Genomic DNA, 27,377 nt, shown 5'->3' on the forward strand with positions numbered 1-27,377 from the left:
CGAAGCTAATACCATTGAATTTAGTTACAATATTGGAAGAAGCTAATACCATTGAATTTAATTACAATATTGGACGAAGCTAATACCACTGAATTAAGTTACAATATTGGACGAAGCTAATACCATTGAATTTAGTTACAATATTAGACGAAGCTAATACCACTGAATTTAGTTACAATGTTGGACAAAGCTAATACCACTGAATTTAGTTACAATATTAGACGAAGCTAATACCATTGAATTTAGTTACAATATTGGACGAAGCTAATACCACTGAATTGAGTTACAATATTGAACGAAGCTAATAACCACTGAATTTAGTTACAATATTGGACGAAGCTAATACCATTGAATTTAGTTACAATATTGGACGAAGCTAAAACCATTGAATTTAGTTACAATATTGGACGAAGCTAATACCACCGAAATGTGGTTAAAATATTGGACGAAGCTAATTTGTGTAACTTTGTGGCATAACTATGGTTTGATAGTGGCTTTTGATGCAGAGCAATCATAATAAAAATTATAGCAGAAAACTAGCACAAATGAAAAGAATTAATTTTTTTATTTGTTTATGGTTGTCAATTGTTAATTTTGTGGGAATTGAATAGATATTTGTTATCCTTATATTTTCAGGGACGCCTTAACAACCCAAAGGTTGCGTCGTGTCGCCCTTATTTCCGCTAGAATATTTCGTAGACATCTCGATAACAACCAGATATGACAATAAATATAGAATACAGTCATAGGTCAACAATTTATGTTACTGATATTTAATTAATGATTAAAATGTGCACCATTACACGTGTAAATGTAACTGTTGATAACGCTCCACATCGATAATACAGGGTGTATCGGCAAGTACCCGACAAACTTTAACCAGCTATTCCTCAGCACATTTGGAATAATAAATGTTATGGGCGCTTTGCTGTCCGCTATAATTTTTTTTCCATTAAAAACAAAAAATAAATAAAAAATTCACACTCCGTCACTGTCATTTGCATTGTTTTTCGTCTTCAACAGCTGTTATTAGCAAGTGTGTCAAAAAGTGTCCTCGCTCTTTCGTACACACTAAATAATAATAGCTAAAAATGAGACGAATGGTGCCGTGCCATTTCGTTGTGATTGTAAAAGCGCGCCAACGTAGGTAAGTACGTACATTATTCAACGAGACTCGAACAAAATATTGCCAGACGGGTTTTCAAACTTTGACAAAGGATAAAACATTGGTGACATGTGGTGAAAATATGAAAAATAATTTTTTTATTAAAAAAAATGTTACCGGACAGCAAAGTGCCGATAACATTTTTTACTCCAAATGTGCTAAGGAATAGCTGGTAAAAGTTTGTCGGGTACGTGCCGATACACCCTGTATATAGCCAGATTTATCCAGTGGAGTAGCGGCAAATCTCGCCCCTACGCAAAAGTCACTATGCGATGTCTGTTCGCATTCTCAATCGAAAAGTTGCCTGAAATGGCTTTCCGTGTTTTTTGACCAGATTTGAACAGCCAGGAACTTTCCTTCACGTCCCCACTTCGTTCAGCCTCATAACAAACCCCCCGATTGGGGATGACATAGTCCCAACGGCTCCAGACAATTGGAAGCGATTAGAGCTCTTGCGCGTTATTTATAAAAAAATCTTCTTGTGGTTTTTCTTCTCTCCTCAATACAATCTTCATCTTGCAAGCGAGATTTTGATAAACGGAAACTCAGTTATTACTTATTACTATACGTGACATTTTTTTACGCTTTCCGAAGTCCAAAAACGTTTTCCGCTTCGTTTGTAAATTGATATTACTTCCATGACTCCAGTGGCGCCTCGTCGGGGCGGATTTATATATTTTACATACCCGTTCCATTACCATGGATATGGCCAGCTGAATGTGAGCCAGCGACACTACATGAATAATTTTATCAACAGGGATTTTAAACTGAACCCAACTGACTAACTCCTAGCATTTTCTATAAAAATCAGAGTCAAACTTTGAGGTATTTGAAAGAAAAATAATTGCAACATTGCCATCAAATGGCAAACCTAACCTAACCGATCAACCCACGTTTTATGGAAATTTATATGTAACATCGTCTTCAAATTGCCAATCGGCGCCATTTTATTTATTTTTACATTTGGAAGGTTTTTTTTTTTTTTTTTATGTGACACCTCACAAGAGTGTCCCTGCCTGTGCAGTGCACAGACAGGGGAACTATGTCACCACCCGGTTGGGCGGCGTTGTGAGGCGGAGTAAGGTAGGGGCTGTAGGAAGGGATTTGTTAATGCGGGCCTTGAAGAGGCTCGGATTATAGGAGGGAGGAAAAACAGATGCCGGTAGCTCGTTCCACATACGAGCCGACTTACACAAAAACGAGTCGTAAAAACGGCCCGTTCTCATGAAGCCAACGTCAACCGTGAACGGGTGTTCAGTTCGTGTCCGTCGAGTTTCGCGCACGTGCACCGGTGCATCAGGAATCAATGCTGCTAGCTCCTTGGAGCAGGCTCCATTGAAATACCTGTAGAACAGACACAGCATGCCTACATTGCGTCTATGCATCAGAGAAGGCAATCGGTCTGTTAACAACGGATTGTCAATCAGACGGATCGCTCTCCTTTGCACAGACTCAAGCAGGTTTATCAAGTATTTTGGGGCACCAGCCCAAAGGTGGCTCCCAAATTCAATAGTTGGGCGGACTTGAGACTTGTACAGGGTCCCCGTTAAACGCCGATTCTAGATTCATTTAAGCTTTTGAACAAATAGTGATCAGTAGAAAAGCACAACTGTTATGTTGTTGTGCTTGTCAGCTTATCTTAATTTAATAGAAAACGGAAATGGACCTAAAATCAGCGTTTAACAAAGATCTTTAAGATTTCAAAAAACGCAATGGCGCTGATTGACCATTTGATGACAATATTACATTTGAATATTAGTAAAACAACTTAACCCAATCAGTTGATGTAACACCGCGTTATGATTAAGGCGATGCCATACGTAGTAATGTAAAATCATGTGTTTTTGGTTTGAAAATTTGGTCGCCTAGAAATGTTTCAGATGCTTTAATTAAATACTGCGAGTAGAATACATCTTGGCCTTTGAAATAATCGAGTATTTTTTTAATTAAGTCTTTTTATAAGCCCAGAAAAAATAATGTATAAGGCCTATGAAAACTGCTTTAAAGTTCAAAATCTCCTACTTACGAACCCATTTTCGGTTATGATTTTATTTTATAATGTGGCAAATTAAGTTATTTATAAAATGATCGAAAAAAAAAATTTATGCCTGAACATCCACAAAATAAAATAAAAGGCACTTTTTGGCCATGTATTCTTCTTGCATAAATCAAACCAGGTGGATGGTGTTAAGCGGGAATTTAAACCTTATCGCTATCTACGTAAGGGTTGTTATTGATAGCGGCTCAATTTAAAATATTACACGACGTAGTGCATCGCCTTAACGAATGTCTAGAAATAGACCGCTTCGTGAGCATGAAGATTACTGGACTATTTTGGTAATAAATTAATATTAGGCTCCTTGTCCGTTTACCACAGCTATCAGTTAATAAGTTGTTGTCGCGAACCATTAGAATTTGCAACGATCTTACCCGATCCGCCATTGAAGTACCTATAAAAACTAGAATAAGCACCAGCGTTAGAAATATAGAGAATATTTTGCTTGTGTACTTACAATACTGTTTGTAGTTTTTTTTAAAGTAATTTTTGTAAAAGTTCAAATAAACAATAGGTAAATTATAAAGCGAAATAATATAACAAAAACATAACATTATACAAGAAAAATATATAGTGGTAAAACGTACAGAAGAAAAACGTAATGTAAGGTTAATCTTTGTTAGGTTTCAACATTTTATCTACAGGTTTTCCAATAAGAGGTGTTATTTTGAATAGCCCGCTATTTCAATAGTTTTGAAAGCTATTTTGAAGCTGTCATTTGTTGACATTTGACAAGTAGAAACTACGCCATTAATAAAAATGGAACGATACACGCTTTAACTTTGAAATTATTAAAATTCACTTGAGTGAATCAAATGCAAATCATCTTGAGTGATGAGGCCCATTTCCACCTCGGTGGCTTCGTCAACAAGCAAAATTATCGCATCTGGGGCTCGGAAAACCCAAGAGTTATTGTTGAAAAGCCTCTCTATCCTCAACGTGTGACTGTTTGGTGCGGTTTATGGTCCGGCGGGGTCATTGGACCTTACTTTTTCGAAAATGAGACTGGAGCAACAGTTACGGTGAATGGATTGCGCTATCGAGAGATGATTAATGATTTTTTATGGCCGGAATTGAATGGTATTGATCTGAACAACGTTTACTATCAACAAGACGACGCTACGTGCCACACTAGCAACGAAACCATTGATCTTTTACGATTGAATATCAAAATAACACCTCTTATTGGAAAATCCTGTATATTCTTCCGTCCCTTGTCAATAATCCATATCTTAATATTTCTTTTAAGGTCGGCTATTTTTTAATGGTTTTTATTGCAAGAGGGAGGATTTTAAATAATTTTATAGAGAAATATTGCAAATTTCTTTGCCCAAAAGTTGTTTTAGTTGTAGGTTGGTGAAATGTATGTTGTAATAACGATCCTGTGAATCGACTCGAGTTTGTGTGTGCAAAGTTATCCTGGTTTTTGAATGCATAAATTAAAATATCTTTTGAATATAATTGTTTCAGAGACATAACACTGAGGGAATTTAAAACATAGTCTGTAGTGGGTTCTGATGGGGACTCTAAATATATTTTTTTAAATTGCCTTTTGTGCTGTGTGTACTGCTTTTAGAATGGAATCGCATGAACTTCCCCATCCGATAAGACCATATTGTAGATGAAATTGTCCTAAGGCGTAATAAATTCTTTATCTAAAATGTTTCATGTTGTTTTTAAAAATAGGTTAGTTTTTTAAATTTGTTGCTCATATTTTCAACTTGCAACTTGTTCCAATTTAGATTTTGATCAATCATTATTCCTATGTACTTTATCATTTGTATTTCATTCAATTTTCGGCAGTTGCAAGAATCTTCTTGGTTCACGTTTAAAAATTTTTAGGTTTAGGTTTGTATTGAGGTTATCTGTCTCTTTATTATGGATTATAAATTTAATATATTTAGTTTTTGTGTCATTTAAGGTTAGTGAATTTGTATCAAACCATTGTTTTATCTTTTGATTTTATTTTTAAATCTCTACCTAAACATCTTTGACTCTTATTAGCGTTTAAAGCAAGGTGCACGATAAGTTATAATGACAATAAATTTATTAGTCGCACCTACACCCTGAATATTACAAATTTAAAAAAAAATAATAGGAGATATTGCATCCCTTATTTATTAATTTTCCAACTTTAATCCTTTCATATATTTGATTTAGAGCCCCTGGAAAAGAGCCAATCTCACATTAACCAGCGCAAAGGTCACGTATGTAAAGTTGGCAGAGGTTTAATTTTATTATATGTACAATGTACATATATATATGTACTTATTTTCAAAAAGAAAACACAAGTTTATTTTCAGATTAGACGTGCAGATTGTGAATGCGTACAAATGCTTGAAACCTATCCTATAACCACATCAGTATCACCATCATCATTTGCGCTACAACCTAAAATCCTTGAAGAGTGCCTACCTACTCTTAGAGATACATCCATTCCTGTCAAGCTCCTGCTGTCTTCCTTCAGTACCAATTCTGGATACCCTGGAAAAAACCCATTTTGTAAATTTATTAATTAATTTAAAGACAGAACTTTGAGCTGAGTTCGGCCGGGAGACGGCCTCCGTGGTTGAGGGCTGAGACTCGACTAGCAAGCCGGAAGTCGCGGGTTAAAATCCCGTCGTGCGATACAAAGTATATTTCCGATAAAACATCATACATAGTATATTTGCGACACGTTCCGGAGTGGAAGATATCTTAGTAGTATCGCACCAAGACAAAGCCCTATGTCAATACGATATCGACTGAATTCGTCAGAAATCTATTGTGAGTTTGCATGATTATTAGTAAAAATAAACATTGAATGTTTGTCGTAAAGCATGTTTGTATTTAGCAAACCTTTATTACGCCAGATTGGGTATTTTACATAACATTGTTTGATAACTGTATTTTAAAATCAGTAAATTGTAATTACCAGGCAGACCCGTGATATATCACGTGATATATATCGCCTGAATTCTTGACAAATCTGTTCCAATTTTGAAAAATAAGATTTGAAATAATTTTCTGATAAAATATTATGTGTAGGTACTGTATGGCTGTTAATTTTTTCACACTACCAAATTAAAAATGACACCCAGAGTTCATTGAACCAAGTTAAGCACTCACTTTATTTTATTTTTTGATCTGAGTTTACGCAGGACACGTACAACCGAAATGAATATCTCTGATGATTAGCATAATGACAATGACTAATGAGTGATTGGTTTTATCTTTTGCCTTGTGAAGTGAGCTTCATTTTGACAGCATTACGCAAACGTACTATTATTTATCATAATTTTTAACCAAGTGACGTTTGACTTGCAGATAGATAACCTGATAATGTGACTTGATGATATCAAAACTGATATGATATTAATTCTTTGTAAGGTATTCTTATCCATTTCCTTATCACCGGAATTTAAAATTATTTCCTGTGCGATTGTAATAATGCTTTATCTGATCGGAACTAGAAGTTTCTTAAGTTAATTATTATAGTTCCCTTATAATTAATTATAGTTTTATGCATAGCACAAAGGATAAAAAAAATTATAAGCAATAATTAGTCAACTGAAATATCAATACAAATTGAAAATATCTCCCTAGTAAAATTAAATGCCGCGACGGGAATTGTACTCGGATGTTCTGATGTGTGGTCAGTTGCTCTGGACCACTGAGCTACGTCGGCTTATTTCCTACACGCCAAATAATTCATCAACATTTACTGCTTATTATAGTTTTTCACCTGTAAACAAACAACTTTATTTTTGTAGGAAAGGCTTTGTTAGTGCTATATTTCCCACTAGATGGCGTCGAGACATATTATATCTACATTTGTTGGTGAAATATTTTGACTTGTCAAGTATTATTATTCTTTAAAGATAAACTAAAGTTTATAATACATGGTTTTATGCATAGCATAAAGGATAACAAATTATTAAAAGCAATATCACCCGGCGATATTTCAGGCGACTAATTATTGCTTATAATAATTAATTACCTGTTCATTCTTCTTACAAACTCAAGCAAACTTTCAATTTCATTTTGTTGGCATTTTTTTCAAAATCTTTTTTAATATATTCAACTCACATGCTAAACACATTTTATTTTAAAATTTTTATCGTTTTGTAGAACTCCATTTAATTTTGGAGTATATGGGGTGGTGGTAACATATTTAATATTTTTAAATAAGTCAGCTCAGTTTTTTTAACCCCACTGGGGGGAAGGAGATGGGGGAGAGAAAGGTGGGAAGTACCTGGCTATTCAGATCTCGTCACCAAACGTGACTTATGCCATTTCAAGTAACGTTTCTATTCTGAATGGTAGTCTTTCACCAGGGCTATACTGAAAGTATCTACCACTCTGGAACGTGCCACAAATACACTTTATGTTATTTTTAATTAATTAATTGTGAAATAACAAAAATCAATTATGAAATTTACTTGCGCACGCCGGAATTTGAACCCCGGATTCGTAGCCAAGGATCTTGACCATTTGACAAAAGGGGCCGTCGTGTGGTCTAACTATGGATTTATAGTGGCTTTTGATGCAGATTCAGCTGTCATAGCAACAATTATGAGCCGAAAACCAGCACAAATTGGTTGAAAAGAATTACAAAAAAATGTTTATTTATTTATGTTTGTCAATTTTTAATTTTGTGGCCATTGAATAGATATTTGTTCTCCTTATATTTTCAAAGTTTGCGTTGCGCCCTTATTTCCGGCTAGAATATTTTGTAGACATCTTGATAACGACCAGATATGACAATAAATATAGAATACAGTCATACGTCAACAATTTATGTTACGGATATTTAATTAATTATTAAAATATGCACCAATACACATGTAAATGTAACTGTTGATAACGATGCAAATGGATAATATATGGCCAGATTTATCCAGTGGCGTAGCGGCAAATCTCGCCCCTACGCAAAAGTCACTATTCAGAAATGAAACTTTGCTTAAAATGCTATACTTAGTGATCAGATATGGATATCCAGGTTCTTCTCAACCTTCATCATAATTTTTTTCCCTTATCTTCCCATAATACGTTCGAATAATAATCGAACATTTTACAAAAGCATCTTTTAGGATCTGTTGTTTCATAGAATGATTGAAATTGTGATTTTGACGGTTAAGACCCCGTAGTAAGCGTTTCAAATATGGTTTGAAAGTGAGATATGTAAATACGAATGTTAGAGAGAGCGCGCTAATATTAAAAAAACGATATCAATTAGGAGAAAATGTTTAATAAAACACGACTCGATGGATAGAGCAAAAATCTCTCGACAAATGCTTTAGTTGCATTTAAAGATGCACTATGAATTTCATCATGCCTATAACGTATTGAATAATAGAACAAAACGTGTTTTAATAATTTACGGAGCTTACTTTGCGATTTTTTTCTATCGAGGGTATATCATATAATTAACGTTTCGGCATAAAAAATGTATAGATATTATCTTTAAAAAAATATTTTTTTTAAACTTAAAAACTTAAAGAGTTAAAGGGAAAATTGTTATAGATCGGTAAAAATTGGGAATACGGGGGCTTAAGTTGTGTTTAATTGATATAAAGCCAACTTTTAATTTATTATTTTGTTTGAGTTATCTGTGGCACCTATCATTAATATTATAAAATACATTTTTAAATTCAAGTTTTTGTTATCTCTGTAATATATTTTTTTCTTTTCAATGTGAAAAGCACTCATTTAAAAAGTAGTTTGTTGGGACTTTTCTCTCTTTTTTAAATTCTAATGTGTAATATTGTAACATGTTGAAAATATTTTTTTTAAATTAGATTGTAAAAGTTACACCTATCTATAAGATCTAATAATAAATTGAATACGATCTAGTTATATATTGAAAACAAGTTTAAAAAAACATAGGTAATTTAAGAAAACTTTTGATAAAAATTAAGTTATCTTAAATAAATATAAAATTTAAAATAAGCTTTTAATTTCGCTTTCCATTTGTAAATATGTTCGCAATTCACAGCACGTTTCACAGAACATTCATTTGAAGACCTAATTGCAAGTAAAATTATTTTCGTTGAATATTTCGCCTGTTGTTTTTTCAATCCCGCAAATTCGCGACATCAAACATTGTTGAAATCCCGCGGGATTGCGGAATTCGAAACCCCCTATACAATGATCTTTTTAATAAAATGCCTGGGTGAGCCCGTTGGTCCGGACAATCATTACGCCCCTGAATATATCGATAATAGCATTATCTTATATTATCTTTTTCTGATTGCAGTTCCATATAAGCCTACGTCATCACATTTTTCTATGTATAGATGAAAAATTGACATTATAAATTAGAAGAATATTTCTGGCAGGCCTCAGTAGCGATTCGAGTCTTGGCTGTCGTGTTTGTTGTGTCGTGCATGCATGGTGCTCACAACCTTGATAAAACGTATTGTTACTCGTACATCGGGGTGTTCGTGTTCTGTTTAAAGTGAGATTATACAACAGTTCTCAACGGAATAATGTCAAATCCTACGGTAATTCAAATATCAACTACATGTTTGTTTTTTTTTATGTTAAAATGGGTAGGTAAGTTACAATGGAGCTGCTGTGACTCAACTGTATATTCATACCTCGTTTGTTAGAAAGGGGGATAAGTTACAATGGTGATGCTGTGACTTTACCATACATTCATACGTCCATACCCCGTTTGTTAGAAAGGGGGAAAATTACAATGGTTATGCTGTGACCCATATTTTCATACCTCCGTTTGTTAGAAAGAGGGATAAGTTACAATAGTTCTACTGTGACTTTTCTTTGTGTTGATACGTTCATACCACGTACTTAGAAAGGGGGATAAATTATGATGGACCTGTTGTGACTTTACCATACATTCTTGTCTCGTTTGTTATAAAGAGGGATAAGTTACAATGGAGCTGTTGTGACTCCCATATACATAACTGTATATTAGGTTTTATCTGTTGAAATTGTTATCGCGTGATAATAAAATTACATGAGTTGTATATAATCGCGAATCCCGAACTGTGTTTTGCTCGTTTAATCTATAATTAGTATATATTTACATACTCAGATTACATTTACACAGGGGTAAGGTTATGTATTACACAAAGTTACTCCTACGGTTGCTTTTACAATATAACATACCCCAATTTAACAGGGATGCCGTAGTCCCACTGGCTCCAGTGTAAGACCACCATTCAGAATTGAGACGTTGCTTGAAAAGGCTTTGGCCGTGTTTGGTAACCAGATCTGAATATCCAGGTACTTCCCCACGTTAATCTTCCCAACTCCTTCCTCTCCCCACTACATCCAGCCTCACGATATCTCACCCCAATTGGAGATGCCGGTTGGGAACGGTGCTCAGACTCTTGTTCGGTTTCACAATAAAAATATTACCCACGTCAAAAAATGTATTTATTAGTAGGTTTAAATGTTAGAGTGTTTGTATGTGCTAACTAAATTTCATATTTAAAAATAACACAAATGTTAGGTTAGGTTAAAAATTAGATTATGTTTTTGAAGAAAATAAACCGATTAATAAACAGATTTTTTTGACGTGTGTAAATTTCATTTTTTCGTCCATATGTAATTCCGTCCGGCAGTGCAATAGGAATAGGAGCGTGAAATTCACCGCTGTGCAAATTCATCAAGTAACCATATAAAAGAATTTTCAGGTCTTAACATTCTAACTTCGAGACAAAGAAAATTACATATCATTGTACTTTACTCGTCAAAATAAGCCATTATTTACATTGTGTTAGGTGTGTTTGACAAATTTCTTTATTTGTTATATGATATATGCGATTTAGATAATTGTTTACGTTCATAGTGCACTCATACATCCTATATTACATATCTACACACATATTATGTTAATGGTTCTGTGTTTAATTCGCGTGATAATGAATAATAATAATTTAATGATAACCATCATGTTCGTGTTTGCAAAACGCCCATTTCCCAGAATTTCGACAGCAATTTGTGTCAGTATAGTGATTACAAAGACTTATAAGGACATTAAAGTGATATGTTTTCGGTTTTAACTCTCGGCGATTCAATTAGAATATTAACAGGATATTAATATTATGGATAACAATATGCCTAAGATTCATTTAAAATTTTATCATGTTATGCGTAATAAATATTTTGGGTTCATGTTATCATTAAATTCATTCATAGTATTGAATACTGTCGATGTCAATATACGACTTAAAAGATGTCAATAACGAAGTTTGTCAGCCGGTGGTAATTCTTTTAAGGCGATGCACTACGTCGTGTAATATTTTAAATCGAGCCCCTATCAATAACACCCCTTACGTAGATGGCGATAAGGTTTAAATTCCCGCTTAACACCATCCGCCTGTTTTGATTTATGAAAGAAAAAAACATGGCCAAAAAGTGCCTTTTATTTTATTTTGTGGATGTTCAGGGATAAATATTTTTTTTTCTAATCATTTTATAAATAACTTAATTTGCCACATTATACAATAAAATCGTAGCAGAAAATGGGTTCGTAAGTAGGAGATTTTGAACTTTAAAGCAGTTTTCATAGGCCTTATACATTATTTTTTTCTGGGCTTATAAAAAGACTTATCTAAAAAGTACTCGATTATTTCAAAGGCCAAAATGTATTCTACTAGTAGTATTTAATTAAAGCATCTGAAACATTTCTGGGCGACCAAATTTTCAAACCAAAAACACATGATTTTGCATTACTACGTAGTGCATCGCCATGATTTATTACTGGTGCTAATCTCCGATTTGAATGAAAAGTGATGTGGTCAATTTACATAAGACATTTCCACTCCTGGGCCAGTGTTATCATCTATTTTGACGGCCTCCGTGGTCGAGGGGTAAAGCTCTCAACTAGGAAGCCGGAAATCGCGAGTTCGAATCCCAGCGTGCGCAAGTAAAATTTATTTTAATTAATTAATTTTTATTGTTTCAAAATTCATTCATTCAAAATAATATACAGACCACATGATATGAAAGACACATTTCAGAATTTAAACTTTCCTTTAAATGGCTTTAGCCGTGTTTGGTGACCAGATCTGAATCTCCCCATTTCCCACTCCATTTAGTCTCACAAAATACCCCCATAGTCTCACTGCCTCCAGACGGACGGGAGCAGTTGAGACACTTGTGCGGTATTCACAATTTTTTTTTAAATCTGTCCTTACTTGGGGCACCCCAGACAAGTCCACAAAATACCTCTGTATATGTTTGTACATGTAAGCTATATACATACTAATTATGAAATAAATTCATATCCATAGGAATAAAAAAAGAAACAAATAACTCAATTTTGTGTGGAAACCAAGAAAATCGCAAAGTTTAGCGTCATTTTCAAAATATCCCCAGAAAAGGTGACCTCACCAAAATTTTAAAAGTATAATCACTACTCCCTTACTAAATTTGTCCCGCTACTTTCCTATTATACAGGATTTTTCCTATAAGATGTGTGATTTTGAATAGCCCTCTATTTCGGTAGATGTTACTTTTGAAACTGTCATTTGTTGACATTTGACAAGTAGAAACTACGCCATTAATAAAAATGGAACGATACACGCTTCAACAACGCATTGAAATTATTAAAATTGACTAATCGAATCAAATGCAAATCATCTTGAGTGATAAGACCCATTTCCACCTCGGTGGCTTCGTCAACAAGCAAAATTATCGCATCTGGGGCTCGGAAAACCCAAGAGTTATTGTTAAAAAGCCTCTCTATCCTCAACGTGTGACTGTTTGGTGCGGTTTATGGTCCGACGGAGTCATTGGACCTTTTCGAAAATGAGGCTGGAGCAACAGTTACGGTGAATGGATTGCGCTATCGAGAGATGATTAATGATTTTTTATTGCTGGAATTGGATGGTATTGATCTGGACAACGTTTACTTTCAACAAGACGGCGCTACGTGCCACACAAGCAACGAAACCATTGATCTTTTACGATTGAATATCAAAATAACACCTCTTATTAAAACCCTGTATATAAATAAATCATTTATATTAAAAATAACATTCTCGCATTATTTTTTTTTATTAAAAACATGTTACATTAAATTTTTTGTTTACTATTTCATTTTCTCTTTTTACACTCCCATGAGGCTTTTGCGTACATTGAAATGTTTACAATTTTGTAAATAAGGGGTTGCAAAAAATAAGTTTTTACATTACAGTGGTTTACAATTTTATTGGATAAAAATTATTAATATTAATTTTGAACTGAAATTAACAAAAATAATATCGTGACATAATTAAATGTTTAAGTACATATGTTATAACATCAAATTTGCTACATTAAAAGTGTCGATATAATTGGTATATTCATGTACTTAACTGCGTAGGCGAGGAATTGGCGAGTTTGCTACTTTGTTACGGTCTCTAATTATAGTGAAGACGGGACAAAACCCTAAAATAAAGCCAGAATCTTAACAACGTAAGTGAAGCAGAAACACAAATAAAACCGACGCCAGGCCCTTCTGTATAAGACAGACTTTGCCCTATCAAATCTCTAAAATTAATTGAGAATCATAACGATATAAGTGATGAAGTCGTGTAACAACAATACTCGGCGCGTTGCCCCGCGTAACGGACGGACCTACAGTCGACTTTGCCCTAGCAGGCCTAGAAAGTCGATCTTTCAGTGGGGTTTATTTTAATAATTTTATGAACTTTTTTTAGAGGGATCACTAGGGAAGTTATTAATTCATCGTCTAGAAAAATAAAATCTGGAACTTATAGCTAATTGGTAGTTGAAAAACGGTTTATAAAATTAATAAACCGTTTTACATAAAATATTTTAATCGGAAGGTCCAATTTTTATTAATGTTAAATATAAATAACTTATATCCGTAAAGATCCCTCTAGACACATTTGAGATTTTAGTAATACGTTCATCAGAAATAATTAAAATGTGAGCGTCGAGCAAAATCCCTGTTATAATCCAGTTGCATATGGTCTGTCGCATAATTGACCCTGCGACATTATTTAAGAATGAAACTATTTATTTAAGGTATATAACTACATATTATGGTACGTGTACATTCGCGAGCGGAACTGCCGAACTGAACCTCAATTTATGGGAAAGGAACGAAGCAACCGCAAATGGCGCGAAACGCCGCTTGCAGTTGCTTCGTTCCTTTTCTCAAATGTATACGTACCATAACAGGAAAGTACTATTTTCCCTTGTTACGTGTGCCGCTGTCATTTTCTTAGTATTTTTATTATTCACGTGTGACTCCTAGGTGCAATGACTCGAACGACGTTGGACTTGACATTTCGCATTCATATTTTGATAACGCATAATAAATATATTCAACAATCGCGCGGCTTAATATAACGCGAAATAATATGTTTTCTTACAACTTAATTTACTTATTCAGCAAATAATAATAGATAACAGTGGATTATGGCGAAGCTTTATGAAAAATCACTATTTTGATTAATCTTTATAACGAATTGGTGTACATTATGAAAACCAAAAAATATGCTTTAGTTGAATTGAATGTTTCCCTATCGCTTTGCTTGAGTAGAATACAAATACAAAATTAAATTACTCGATAAAAAATATAAATGCAAGCTACTATAAAAATATTTTTTCAATAGAAATGTATGAACGCATAAAGGAAACAACTTTAAAAAATACACATTTATAGCTAAGATTATCTGTGACAGTTTCACTTGATTAACTTCTTTGCTTTCTTATAAAATTATTTACAAAATTTGTAAAGAAACAGTTTTTTGCTTGAAATCGAACGTGTATAGACTCCGTTTTTCGAGCGATTTTAATGCCTATTACCTACGATATAAGGCATACCAAGAATATACACATTTTTGGCTTGTAGTTTCCTCTTAAGCCCCCGCATTCCCAATTTCTACCGATTTATAACAAGTTTCTCTCTAATTCTTTAAGTTTTTAAGTTCTAAAAAAAAGATATTTTTATAGATAATATCTATACATTTTTTGTTCTGAAACGTTAATTATTTTAAATTCCCTTGATAGAAAAAAATCCGCAAAGTAAGCTTCAAAAATTATCAAAAACACGCTTTGTTCTGTTATTTAATATGCTAAATGTATGAAAAAATTCACAGTGTATCTTTAAATGCAACTACAGCATTTGTCGACAGATTTTTGCTCTATTTCAAACGAGTCGTGTTTTATTAAATATTTTTGATTAATCGTTATCGTTTTTTTTTATATTCGTGCGCTGTCAGTAAAAATCATAATTTATTATTAATCTTAAATTTAAAGCAGAAAATCTGCTTGTGCTTCCAAAAAAACACTCTCGAATGGCTTGAAATTTGTACAGATCTCTTTCTAGGTAAAAGCACCCACTTTCAGGTAGATTGTGAAGATTTGAAAACTCTCAAATTAAATTTGTTAAAAAATATAGGCTCATATTTTCAACGGGCCACGTCATATTTGTCATAAGTTATGAAGCTTTGAACGCACACTTTGAAAACATTTTAGAGGAAAAAATGACTAGACACCATTTTTTGTTACATTATATATATTTTTAAAATCTTCATTAAGAAAATATGTATTGAAACCCATACTAAACCCGGTATAATTGCAATAACTACCCACTTATAATTATTGTTATAAGTTGTTAACGAATTTTCTAAATATTTCAGGATATTCCATGAAAATTTGGTGTAGTGCAGTTTGCCTAACTTTGAAATTTCGGGCGCAAAGCGTTAAAATTGCCTAATCTATGATGGTTGCTTTTTACTATCAAACATTATATTATTTGTGTATATCTATCGTAAAAGCATGTGTGACCGAAATACAAATGAGGATATCTGAACCGCATGCAGGGCCGATGTTAGAGTAATGAACAAAATTAAGATAGGGACGCTTATAATGCTCAGGCGTAAATGGACGAAGAAAAGAATGTCAGTAGAATAATTTTATATGATCGGGAAGTAGACGGAAAAGGAGTCAGGGATGTCCAAAGGAGACCTAGAACAAGTGAATTAAGCATGATCTAAGCAAGCAATCAACTTTATCTTCAAATTAAGAGAAAGATCATTGTATACATTAGATTTCGAAAAATCTGAGCAACGCCGGGGACTTCAGCTAGTATTTCTATTTAAGAAGAGGGTCGTGGCGGGTGGGTGGATTTAATATGTTTAGCAAATCTCAGTCTTTATTTCGTTCATTGTATGTCCTACTATTAGTGCATTTGGCTTTATATTGGAAAGTTCGATTAATGAACAATGCAAAAATATTTTTATAACTCAGTCATGACGAAGGTTCCATTATGGAATCCAAAAAATGTTGGCAAGCCATTAGCCACAGAGAGTTTCGATCGCAACATTCCACAACAATACCCTTTTAGAAGCTACTGTGGCTTAGGGAATTTAAAAATATCAGAATACTGTTGTTATTAAATCAACGACCACGTGAAATTTCAGAACGAATTTGTTAAAAAAGAACCAATAAATTGCTTGAAATGGCTTTAGCCATGTTTGGTTACTAGCTCTAAATAGCCTCGTGCTTCTCCACCTTCTTCTTCCCATCTCCTTTCCCTCCCCACTATCTTTAGACCCCTAACATACCCCCCAGTTAGGGACTCCATAGCCCAACTTGCTCCAGAGAGTTGGGACAGTCAGAAGCGGTATACACATAGGCCGGGAGACGGCAGACCGCGGATCTTTACATAGGCGTTTGCAGCAAATGTTGCTTGTGTTGTGATGGAGGACTTAGCCAGCCGAGTAATTGAACACACGATCCAAACGCGATGCTAACTTAGCCACTAGCTCTCAATATTCTAACTCTTTAATTTATAAAGATTATAATTGCTATTTTAAAAGTTACTGCGTTATTAGGCATCTTTTAAATTATCATTTTATATCCCCTCCTCATTTTTTATTAATTAACTCAGCTACTGACTCAGTTTCTAGATATTCTCGAACTCTTTATTTTATACAGAACTCATTCATGTAAAATTATAATTTTTATGTTATTACGTTATTAGGTAACTAACTGAGGGCTAGGCAGAAAAGACGGACCGCCAAACAGCTCGATCTTGGCAGATACTCTTTGCTTCATTCACATGCATACATCGTCTCATACATACTCTTGTATCATTCTGACTATTGACATGACCAGACTCAAGTATCTGATTCACTTGATAGTGCCATGTCTTCTTCGGGCTTCACCGACTTCTGATACATTTATTATCTTGGCTCTTCTCATTTTAAAGTCTGCCGAATCCTGCCATGGGTCTTTATTCCGCAGTGTATAGATAGTGTTTGATGATGGCTATGATGAATGATGAGTAATGTGTGTGTTTTGTTTGTTTGTTTTAGGGTAACGTAGGAGGCGGCGCGCGCTTCGGCCCCGCCGGCCCGCCGCCCCCCGGCCAGGCCCCGCGGCGCCCCTTGCCCCCCGCGGCCCCCGCCCCTGCACCGGGCATGGCGAGCAGCGCGGCGCCCCCGTACCGCGCCTCCTGGGGGCCCGGCCCCCCGCAGCGGTTCGCGCAGATGCAGCTGTACCCGCAGCCCCAACACACGCATCACGCTCAACAGCACCAGGTACCTACCTAAACAAATACTGCACTAAACACACTAGGGCATCGTTTCTCAACATGGGGGTCGCATTCTGTCGAAAAAGTAAGCCATTAACGAAAAATACAGTCGATTAAATAACGAATTTAAATTTATAATAAAGTGTTACATCTACGTACTGTGATCATTAGTAGGCATTTGCAAAAAATTGTGTGGACTGATGTTTCTAATGAGCATTTCATATTTTGACAAGCGTAGACTCGCATGTATTGTAAATTGGGCAAAATGTAGTCAAATTAGCTCCAGTGGAAAACGAAAATGTTACTAAAGAAAATTATAAATGTTTAGCTTTTTTTCGTAAGATAAATAAATCCGTTTTTTAAGTTGTGACGTCACTACGTAAAAATTTCTGGTCTCAGATTTTTCTTTTTTTCAATATAACAAATTCAATAATATCTTTTGAGTACGAGCATAATAAAAATCTGAAAATTTGATCAAACTTCAAACAAAAGGTCCTAATTAATGGTTCCATGATATCTCATCAAAATTAAAATTCAACACACCTTTAAAAAGTGATATACGAGTCATTAAAAGTAATAAAACAAAAACTAGGTTTAATAGTTACCTATGTAACCTATAACCTAGTTTTTGTTCCATCACTTTTCTTGACTTTATACCACTCTTTGTAGGTTTGTTGAATTGTTATTTTGAAGAGTATACTTAGTAGTAAGGTATGTTTAATAACAAGAATGTTCGGCTGTTCAAAATTCTATAAACGTTTAATTGTTTAATATAATATCATTGCAAAAAGCATCCATATTTTTAATGTAAACCTTCTTACTTTCATATTGTTGATAAATTTTCCCTTTCTATTTATTTTAATATTAATTAATAAGCTGATTTTATTGTGAAATGTTTGGATAAAGGCGATGCCATACGTAGTAATGCAAAATCATGTGTTTTTGGTTTGAAAATTTGGTCGCTTAGAAATGTTTCAGATGCTTTAATTAAATACTGCGAGTAGAATACATCTTGGCTTTTGAAATAATCGAGTATTTTTTAGATACAAAATAAAATAAAAGGCACTTTTTGGCCATGTTTTTTTCTTGCATAAATCAAAACAGGCGGATGGTGTTAAGCGGGAATATAAACCCTATCGCCATCTACGTAAGGGTTGTTATTGATAGCGGCTCAATTTAAAATATTACACGACGTAGTGCATCGCCTTAAGTAAAATAGTTATCTAATAACGTGAAAAATTCATTGTTCAAATGTTTTTTTGTTATAAATGATTTTTGGCAATAAAAAAAGGAATGTAGGTATTAATATATTTTTCTAAGATGAAAAAAAAAAGGGGCAGTCCGTTATTATTATAGATTCCCTTATCCAAACGGATTGGAATCTTTAAAGCACAGGTGTCAGGTGGGAACGCTTTCCTTGTTCTACCGGCATTTCAATGGAAGATGCTCCGAGGAACTAGCGTCATTGATTCCTTCGTCATCATAGTCAGGAAACACGCCAATCGCGCGCTTAACATTCGTACACTGTTGGAATTTGTTACATGAGAACGGGTCGTTTCTATGACTTATTCTTGAGTTCAGTTCGGCTCTGGTTTTTTACCCTCCTACATCATGTTTAGTGCTTCTGCCCCACCCCCCATCAGAGACAAAATTAATTTATTTACTCCAAATAATCTCAGGAATCACTGGTTAAAGTCTATCGGGTATATCTTGTGTTATCCTGTTATCTGTAAACAGTAATTAATGGTACAATTTATAATTCAGCAGTTTAACTCGGGTCGCGTGCCAACGGCCGCCTCACCCAGCAACACGACATCTTCCTCCTCATCCGCAACGGGTTCGCAGTCCGGCACGCTGAGCACCTCACTGAGCAACCCGCCAGCCGGCGTGGCGCAGGAGCCCCTGTCGCGCACCAACCTCTACATCCGTGGCCTCATGCAGAACACCACTGACAGGGACCTAGTCACCATGTGCCAGCAGTAAGTCACTGCACTGTTTACTAGATTATGGTACAATCAAGTTTACCCTCCAATTTGCATGAGACTTGAGGCTTTATTACTTTTGCAGTTCGTCCATAGTGGCTACACACATTCCATTATATTTAAAGTAACGTCAGTTTATATGAGTTTATGTCTTTGAGTGGTTGTGGTGCTATGTCGTGGTGGCAGTACATTTGACTGAACTGACAAACGCGCACACACACATTCAAGTATTCATGACGCTTGAAGATTGATCAAGTTGGCAGAATCGAAAATCAATTACACTTCATGCAAAATGACATCCACACACTTTTTTACTTGATCAAGCCTTAAGTTTCATGGAAATTGGACGGTAAACTTAATCATGCGGCCATTAGCTTTGGGTGTTTTCATTGAAAATCAAAAATGATATTGTCAATAGTAATTGACAGTGTCATATTTGCCATTTGGCCATTTTGTTTTTATTACGAAATTTAAATGGTCCCCGTTAAAGCTCAATTCTAGGTTCGCTTCATCTTTCTTTGAAGTTGTGATTATGTAACATTTAGGAATAAACATTAATTATTATGTAACATTATGTAATTGTTAGGTTGTACAATTTTATGGGGTCCGGAGATGATCAATGTCAATTGTCAATGTGCTTACGTCATTGACAATGTGCATTGAAGTGCAATTGACAGAACCCCAATCGACCTGTCAATACTTTTGCCCCAGTTGCTTTGTGGAAGTCTGCGGAAACATCACCTAAATTGTGCGAATACAGTGATAATCTTTGGATTTTTTCCCATAACTCTGGACAATCATGATATAATAAGTAAAACAAATCTCATTCCCCGATGAAACTGAATTCCAAAGAGCTCTATAGATAGAGCAATTGGACGAAAGATTGTCAATGGCACAATCTGTATGATCAATCTAAATATCATGTCAATCATTATGCCCCTCATTAATGGGAAGTCTCAATTGTCGATTGCTTCAATTGCCTCTATAAACAATTAATTAGCATTTGTCAATCGCATCAAAGTCATAAATTGATGTAACTATTAACAATTGATATTGATCGTCTCCGCAGCTCTTTATATTTGTATTTCTGTGAAAAAACTGGCCCTTAGTTTCTTAGTTATCCACATGAAGATCGCGTGCCCAGCGACAAAGCTTCCTCATCCCTCTCTGCCACAGGCCCCGTTTCATCTTATCCCTTTGATAATAGCCCAGTAGCCCAGCCATTCAATAAAGTTCACTAGAGTTGTCATTAAGTGTTCATTAATTCCACTGTTCCACGTGATGACTCCACAAGTATAACACATAATAATGTTTATTTTAAAATGTCCTAAACGACAAACAGCAAGTTTTGCAGGATAACATTTTTTTATTATTTCGTTCACCTAAAAATGTGACTGGAGGGAGAGGTTACAAGTGATTATAGATTTTTTTCCTTCTAATGTGTCATTTTACATGTTTAAATATATTTTTGGCATGTTTATTTTGTCAGTATTTAAAAAGAAGTGGCATTTAGGATTGCTCACTGGCTTAAGCCGGGATCACACTAAGTCTATTGTATGGTATATTTCACTGAATCTGTGAAATAGATTGGTGAGACAAGGCTTTTTTATGGAATAGAAACCCAAAGTTGAATCGACTTTAACTTTCGTTCTATAAATTGACTATAGATTATCGTAGAATAGATCAGGTAGGAACGCAGCATTTTAGGCTGATCACGGAAACCAATCATTCTTTAGTGTAACACAATCCTAACCGACATTGAAATCGAAATAAAAGCAGCCGATAGGCATAATCGAGCGAGAACCTAACACAATTTTTAATGTAAAACTGTACCAAATACATACATAGGATAGCTTTACAATAAAAAACAAGGTAGAAATAAAATATTTATGTGAACATAAAACTGTGCTATCTTTCATTTAAGACTGATTTACATTGTCAATTTAACCAGAAAAAAATTTTTTAACTAAAAATTTCAACCTGGCATTAAAATGTTGTATGTATATGATAGTTTTACACCGGATAGACGATGTGTGAATCAGAAACATGAACTCGGAAAGATCTTTATAAGATGTGAGATTCTTGACCACACTCGCACTACTACATATTGTAATAAGTGCTCTTATACAGTCCAAACCCCAAGCAAGCCAACAATGAATACTCAGCACTAAAAATAATACAAGCATTAAAAAAATTTGCTCAAAACAATCCACATGTATTCATAATATTATAATGTTATACTAACTTATTTATACAACAAAACATCAAACTATCTCAAATAATTACTGTTCACATTTTTTTTTTTTTTTTTTTTTTATAGTGAATACCTCACAAGAGTCCCAACTGCTCCCGTCTGGAGCCAGTGAGACTATGGCATCCCCAATTGGGGGATGTTGTGAGGCTGAAGGTAAGTGGGGAAGGGAAAGAGGAAGGTGGGGAAGTACCTGGCTATTCAGATCTAGTCACTAAACACGGCTAAAGCCATTTGGAGCAACGTTTCAATTCTGAATGGTGGTCTTACACCAGGGCGATACTGGTAGTATCTTCCACTCTGGAACGTGCCGCAAATATACTATATATTATTTTAATTAATTAATTGTGAAATAACACAAATTAATCAAATAAAATTTATTTGCGCACGCCGGGTTCGAACCCGCGACCTTCGGAATGGCAGTCCAATGCGTTACCACTGGACTATGCCGGCCGTCAACATTCCAATGTTACTAATGCACATTTAAAAGTATGTGGTATTTTCTTGGAAATACCCAAAATAACATTCCTCTCAAATAAGCATTTGGAGACCAAATTGACCTGTAAGGTGATAACTCTAATCAATAGGTACTCACACGATTTTCCATAACAGTTGAATCCGCTTAATTGGGACACATCTGGCACACACATGTGTTATGAAACTTTATTAAATAAAAACCAAATTAATTACAGAAATAATTATGAATTACGGTACCTATGTACACATGAATATGAAAAAAATGAATAATCAAAGATAGAAGTGCAAATAAAATAAAAATGATGGATAGACAACAAATTACATATTAAAATAACAGTAATCCAAAAATGACTTCGACACGCGCGGCAGTGTACTGCGAATTGAACAACTTAACGTTGACGAATGTCGGCGGACGGTGAACAGCTACCGTGGACGAAGTCTACCGAATTACTGCCAAATGAACTCGAACTCTCATAGCGCTGCGCATCCTCTCTCTTTACCAGCGCCTCATACCACATCCTTCGACCTTCGTAACTAAAATTCATCCACTGAGACGCGTTTTGCATCGACTTCAGATAGGAATTTGTCGCAAGTAAACGGAATGGTTTACCAGATAACCGAAGTAAATTACATAGTACTACTTTCTTTATTTGGTTTCTTTTCCTTGGGTTTTGTCCCAAATAACCGGTGTACCAATTAAGTGGAATTGACTGTATTATTATATTTGTATTATATATATTCAGCTTGCTTATATGCACTTGTACAGGTTGGCAAAATAATGAAAAAAAAGAGGGCATTGTGATTGTTTGAAATGTTTAAAATAACAACATCGAGATGGCTCATAGGAAAATGAGTGTAAGTTTTAAAAAGCACATTGGTCCAAGTTAATATTTTTTACTTTAACCAAACGGTGTTTTGAAATAAGTGGTACTTTCCGAAAGGAGATGATTCTATATCATATTCTAAGACAATTTTATTATTTAACGCTTCTAGGAAGATAATTGTATGAAAGGGCAATTTTTTGTATTTCTGTAATTTATGTATCAAAATAAAAATTGATTATATTTTAAATACAAATAAAACAAAATCAAATTCACAGATAAAAAAATTATTTAAAAAAAAAAGAAAACAATAGGAGTTATGTTTGGACGTTGATATTTGTTTACAAGAAATTGTCAAACATGTGAATTTCTGACAACAAACAACAAATTTCAAAGACAAAGTGAGTAACTTGGTGTTGCCATAGTAATGAGATCATAATGTAATGGAGCAAATGCACTATCCACCTAATATTAATTAACACCCTTGAGATTATTTTTTCATGAAAACGGCTCTATACAAATAATTCAATTATTACAGGTACACACAATGTGCATGTAATCTCAAAGGGGATCAAAATAAATGGGATTTATTATCTAGTGGGAAATTTAGCACTAACAAAGCCTTTCCTACAAAAATAAAGTTGGTTGTTTACACGTGAAAAAAATATAATAAGCAGTAATTGTTGATTGAAGTACTAGTACATATTGAATTATTTGGCGTGTTGGGAATAAGCCGACATAGCTCAGTGGTCCATAACACCTGACCGTACATCATAAGGTGCGAGTTGAATACCTGTCGGCGGCATTTATTTTTACTTGGGAGATATTTTCAATTTGTATATATATTTCAGGCGACTAATTACTGCTTATAATAATTTGTTATCCTTTGTGCTATGCATAAGAAAACCTTGTCTTATAAACATTAGTTTATCATTAAAAAATAATAATAAATAATAAAAAAACAAATATGTATTCTTTTTAATATTCAAGTGTTCCAAACAGTTTGTGACATCTACAGATTTCAGAAAAATTCCAGAGCGGATTTTGTAATTCAAGGACTCATTTAATAACTCCTTGACACTCCAACCACCATATTTATCAACCATGTAAAAAAATGCCTTTAAATCCTTAAAACCTTATCTTTTAAACTGTATCACACAACAGTCATATCAAACAAATGATATCCAACTACACCAGCACCATTTGCTTCGAGCTTCACAGATTACCTGCCATTAAAAGGTTATGTGAAACATAACACGCCATCACAGTATTGTTGTCATGCACAATTGAACTTACCAGTGGCGGCTCGTAACTTTGAAAATGAAATAAAAGTGACAAGTTTAGTGTCAGATACAGGTGTAACTCCTCCGCCCGGCCCTATACCTCACTCCGCTCCACAAATCGATCCTGAGTCAGAATCAGTCCTGAGTCCGAATCGGTCCTGAGTCCGAATAGGTCCTGCGTCCTAATCGGTCCTGAATCCGAATCTGTCCCGAGTCCGAATTGGTCGCTTCAGTCGGATTCGACAAGTCGTTATGGATGTACACATGTTTTGTTCTCGAGACTCTATTCTCTCATATGACTCCAAAGATTTGCCTTCAGATTTTTCACTTTAAGATGTCCAAAATTATAGATTAAAGATGGATCAACATGGACGTGTTTCGTGATCCAAAAGTCTAGGATTCTCTACTTATATTTCATATGCAGAACTGTGTTTCACCACCATTATGAAATTCAAATCGGATGGCGATGTAACTAAGTCAGTGGCGACATTGATTTCCATTAAAATCTATATGGATGGCATTTCTAGTGTTCTTCTTTATTCAATGCAAAACAAGCGCTATTCTGTGTTTTATAGAGATTGGATACAGTTCCTCTCGAGAGTATACTGTAGTAACATCTATTGCCAAGGGTGATTCTTTGAATTCAATATATTTTAATAAACTTGTATGTTTTTCAGATACGGCACTATCATCTCGACCAAAGCCATCCTGGACAAGAATACAAATAAATGTAAAGGTAAAAATATTTTTGAAAAGTGCGAAAATAACTCAGTCTGTTTCTATAATACGTAAAACCAATGAGATATTTAATTTCAATTGTAAACATTATTATTCCAAACACATAAAAGCTAAATAAAATCATTTTCTGATCACGTTGTCACATTATGTCAACAAACAATAATAATTTCACAATTTGTACCTTGAAATGTTTTCTTTTGTAAGCAGTTATGTTTGTTGACATTTAAGCCAATAAATTAATAAGGCAATTGTGGAAAAACAATTTCGGTAAAAATAGAGATATGTTTTTATCAAATGAAAATATCCATGGTTTCTCGAAATGTGTATAAAAAATTCTTCTATTGTAGAAACAACTGGGCATTTTTATATATTTTTTTTGTTGGGATTATAAAAACCATAAAATCGCTTTAGGGGGGTGGAAAGATTTTTGTTTGTTTTATTTTGCTAGATTGAATTCAATTTATATGATTTTATTGTTTTTTTTTTAACATTTTATTTATTTATTTTCCACTATTCAAAAAATCTATATAATGTAATCTTTGTATCAATATGTTATTAAATCCTTCTTATAATACTGAGTATCTACCGTATATTAATAATTATCACCAATATAAATTTATGTTCACATCAGTTTGCTGTCGCATCAGTAACTTTTTTACTAGCAAAATTTTTGTCACACTAATAATGTGACAGTGAAGTCACTAACCATCTGGAAAAGGGAACTTAAAACTCACACACAGCTTATGTTGGCAATGCTAAAGTGGGTCATAAATAATGTGATAGGTCTGCCTGCAGCCCATTTCTTTAAGTAAAAGTGAAATTACTGTTATATAAAATGGTCATTATAAACTGAAAGCACTATTTTAAGGCTGAGATCAATATTATTAATGACATGTAATCTAGTTTGCAAGTTAATGACCCATAATTATTAATCATACTAACTTGATAGTGGTTAATTAATCATAATTTCATCCTGTCTAAATCTTATCTCTTGCTAAGATAATTTTATCTCAGTGACAGCACGACAGAATGGCTATTAATGGTCGTCTTTTGGGTTACTATGTTATCAATAAGTCATTATCTCTATCCTTGCTAACCACATATTCGGAATACTTTAACGTGTGCATTGTGCTGATGTCATGATTCATATAAACCTCCGTGATTCATCTATCATCATTGCATTCCATGTGGACATTCCGATAAGGAAATCCAATAAGCATATTAAGGCTTAAACAAAGGACAATTAAAATATGCCCACTATTAACAGTCAGACAACACATTGTGCTTCTGAAAAATTATCTCTAGAGAATAAATAACGATTTATAAATCTGTACACATATATGTATTGTCATTGCTTGGTATTTTTCTCCTTGTGGAAATATCTAAGAAATTTTATTAGAGTTATAGATTCCTTTAGATGTTAAAAGATGAGCGAGTTACTGTCATTGTCTGTCTCTAATCACAAAACTGTATCAGGCACCAAACTCAAACGATGCATGGCTATTGCTAATTTGCAATAGCCCTTGCATCATAGCCAAATCAGAGTCAAGACAAGGACAGGGCATTATATTTTAATCTGAAATTTGCTGAATGCTGAAATGAAGGCATTAAAATAGAGACTATATCATTACGAATATGTAATAATTGTTATAAATTGACTTCTAAAAGCAGTAAAAGTACTTGTGATTACATTAATGGTATGTGAAATACACATATTTAATAGATCTTTTAGTAAAAAACCGATCTATGTACAGAAACTTTAAAACATTTATCACTTATAAAAAACAAGTGGATTATATTACAAATTAACCCGTTTTGTCACCATTTTATGACGGTGTGTCGGGAAAACGTCGCCATGGCTATATGTCAAATGTTACTTTAAATTTTCAAATTCCTCTTAGGCCCCGTTCTCACTTCCAATAAAAAATCCGATGTCAGACGCCATACTCCCACTTTACGATAAATTGTCAGAACGACAAAAAATCGGATGTCGATTCGTCAAAACATTTGATGTGCTCATTCCAGTAGATAATATTGTCTTTATTTTTATTCCAATTTCTTACAATCGGGCACGAATAGACAGCAATTTCTCACAAAG

At 34.2% G+C, this 27,377-nt stretch overlaps 1 protein-coding gene across 11 annotated transcripts in view; it reads left to right on the forward strand.

Annotated features, from left to right (window-relative positions):
* Positions 1-27,377, forward strand: part of shep (RNA binding motif single stranded interacting protein alan shepard) — a 215,707-nt gene that overhangs the window by 172,916 nt on the left and 15,414 nt on the right. For 8 of the 11 annotated variants that reach the window (XM_089636742.1, XM_089636744.1, XM_089636746.1 and 5 more), the window contains 3 exons: positions 17,510-17,734; positions 19,492-19,706; positions 25,219-25,277. In XM_089636742.1, the coding sequence (XP_089492868.1) occupies positions 17,510-17,734; positions 19,492-19,706; positions 25,219-25,277 (499 nt within the window). Of the gene's footprint in view, positions 1-9,653; positions 9,707-17,509; positions 17,735-19,491; positions 19,707-25,218; positions 25,278-27,377 lie in introns of those variants that run through there. The other 3 variants (XM_089636745.1, XM_089636748.1, XM_089636752.1) reach the window with 2 other exon arrangements.

This window comes from Hesperophylax consimilis, chromosome 10 (genome assembly GCF_061612785.1).
Source record: "Hesperophylax consimilis isolate HC1 chromosome 10, BYU_Hcon_1.0, whole genome shotgun sequence".
In the NCBI taxonomy this organism is placed as follows: domain Eukaryota; kingdom Metazoa; phylum Arthropoda; class Insecta; order Trichoptera; family Limnephilidae; genus Hesperophylax; species Hesperophylax consimilis.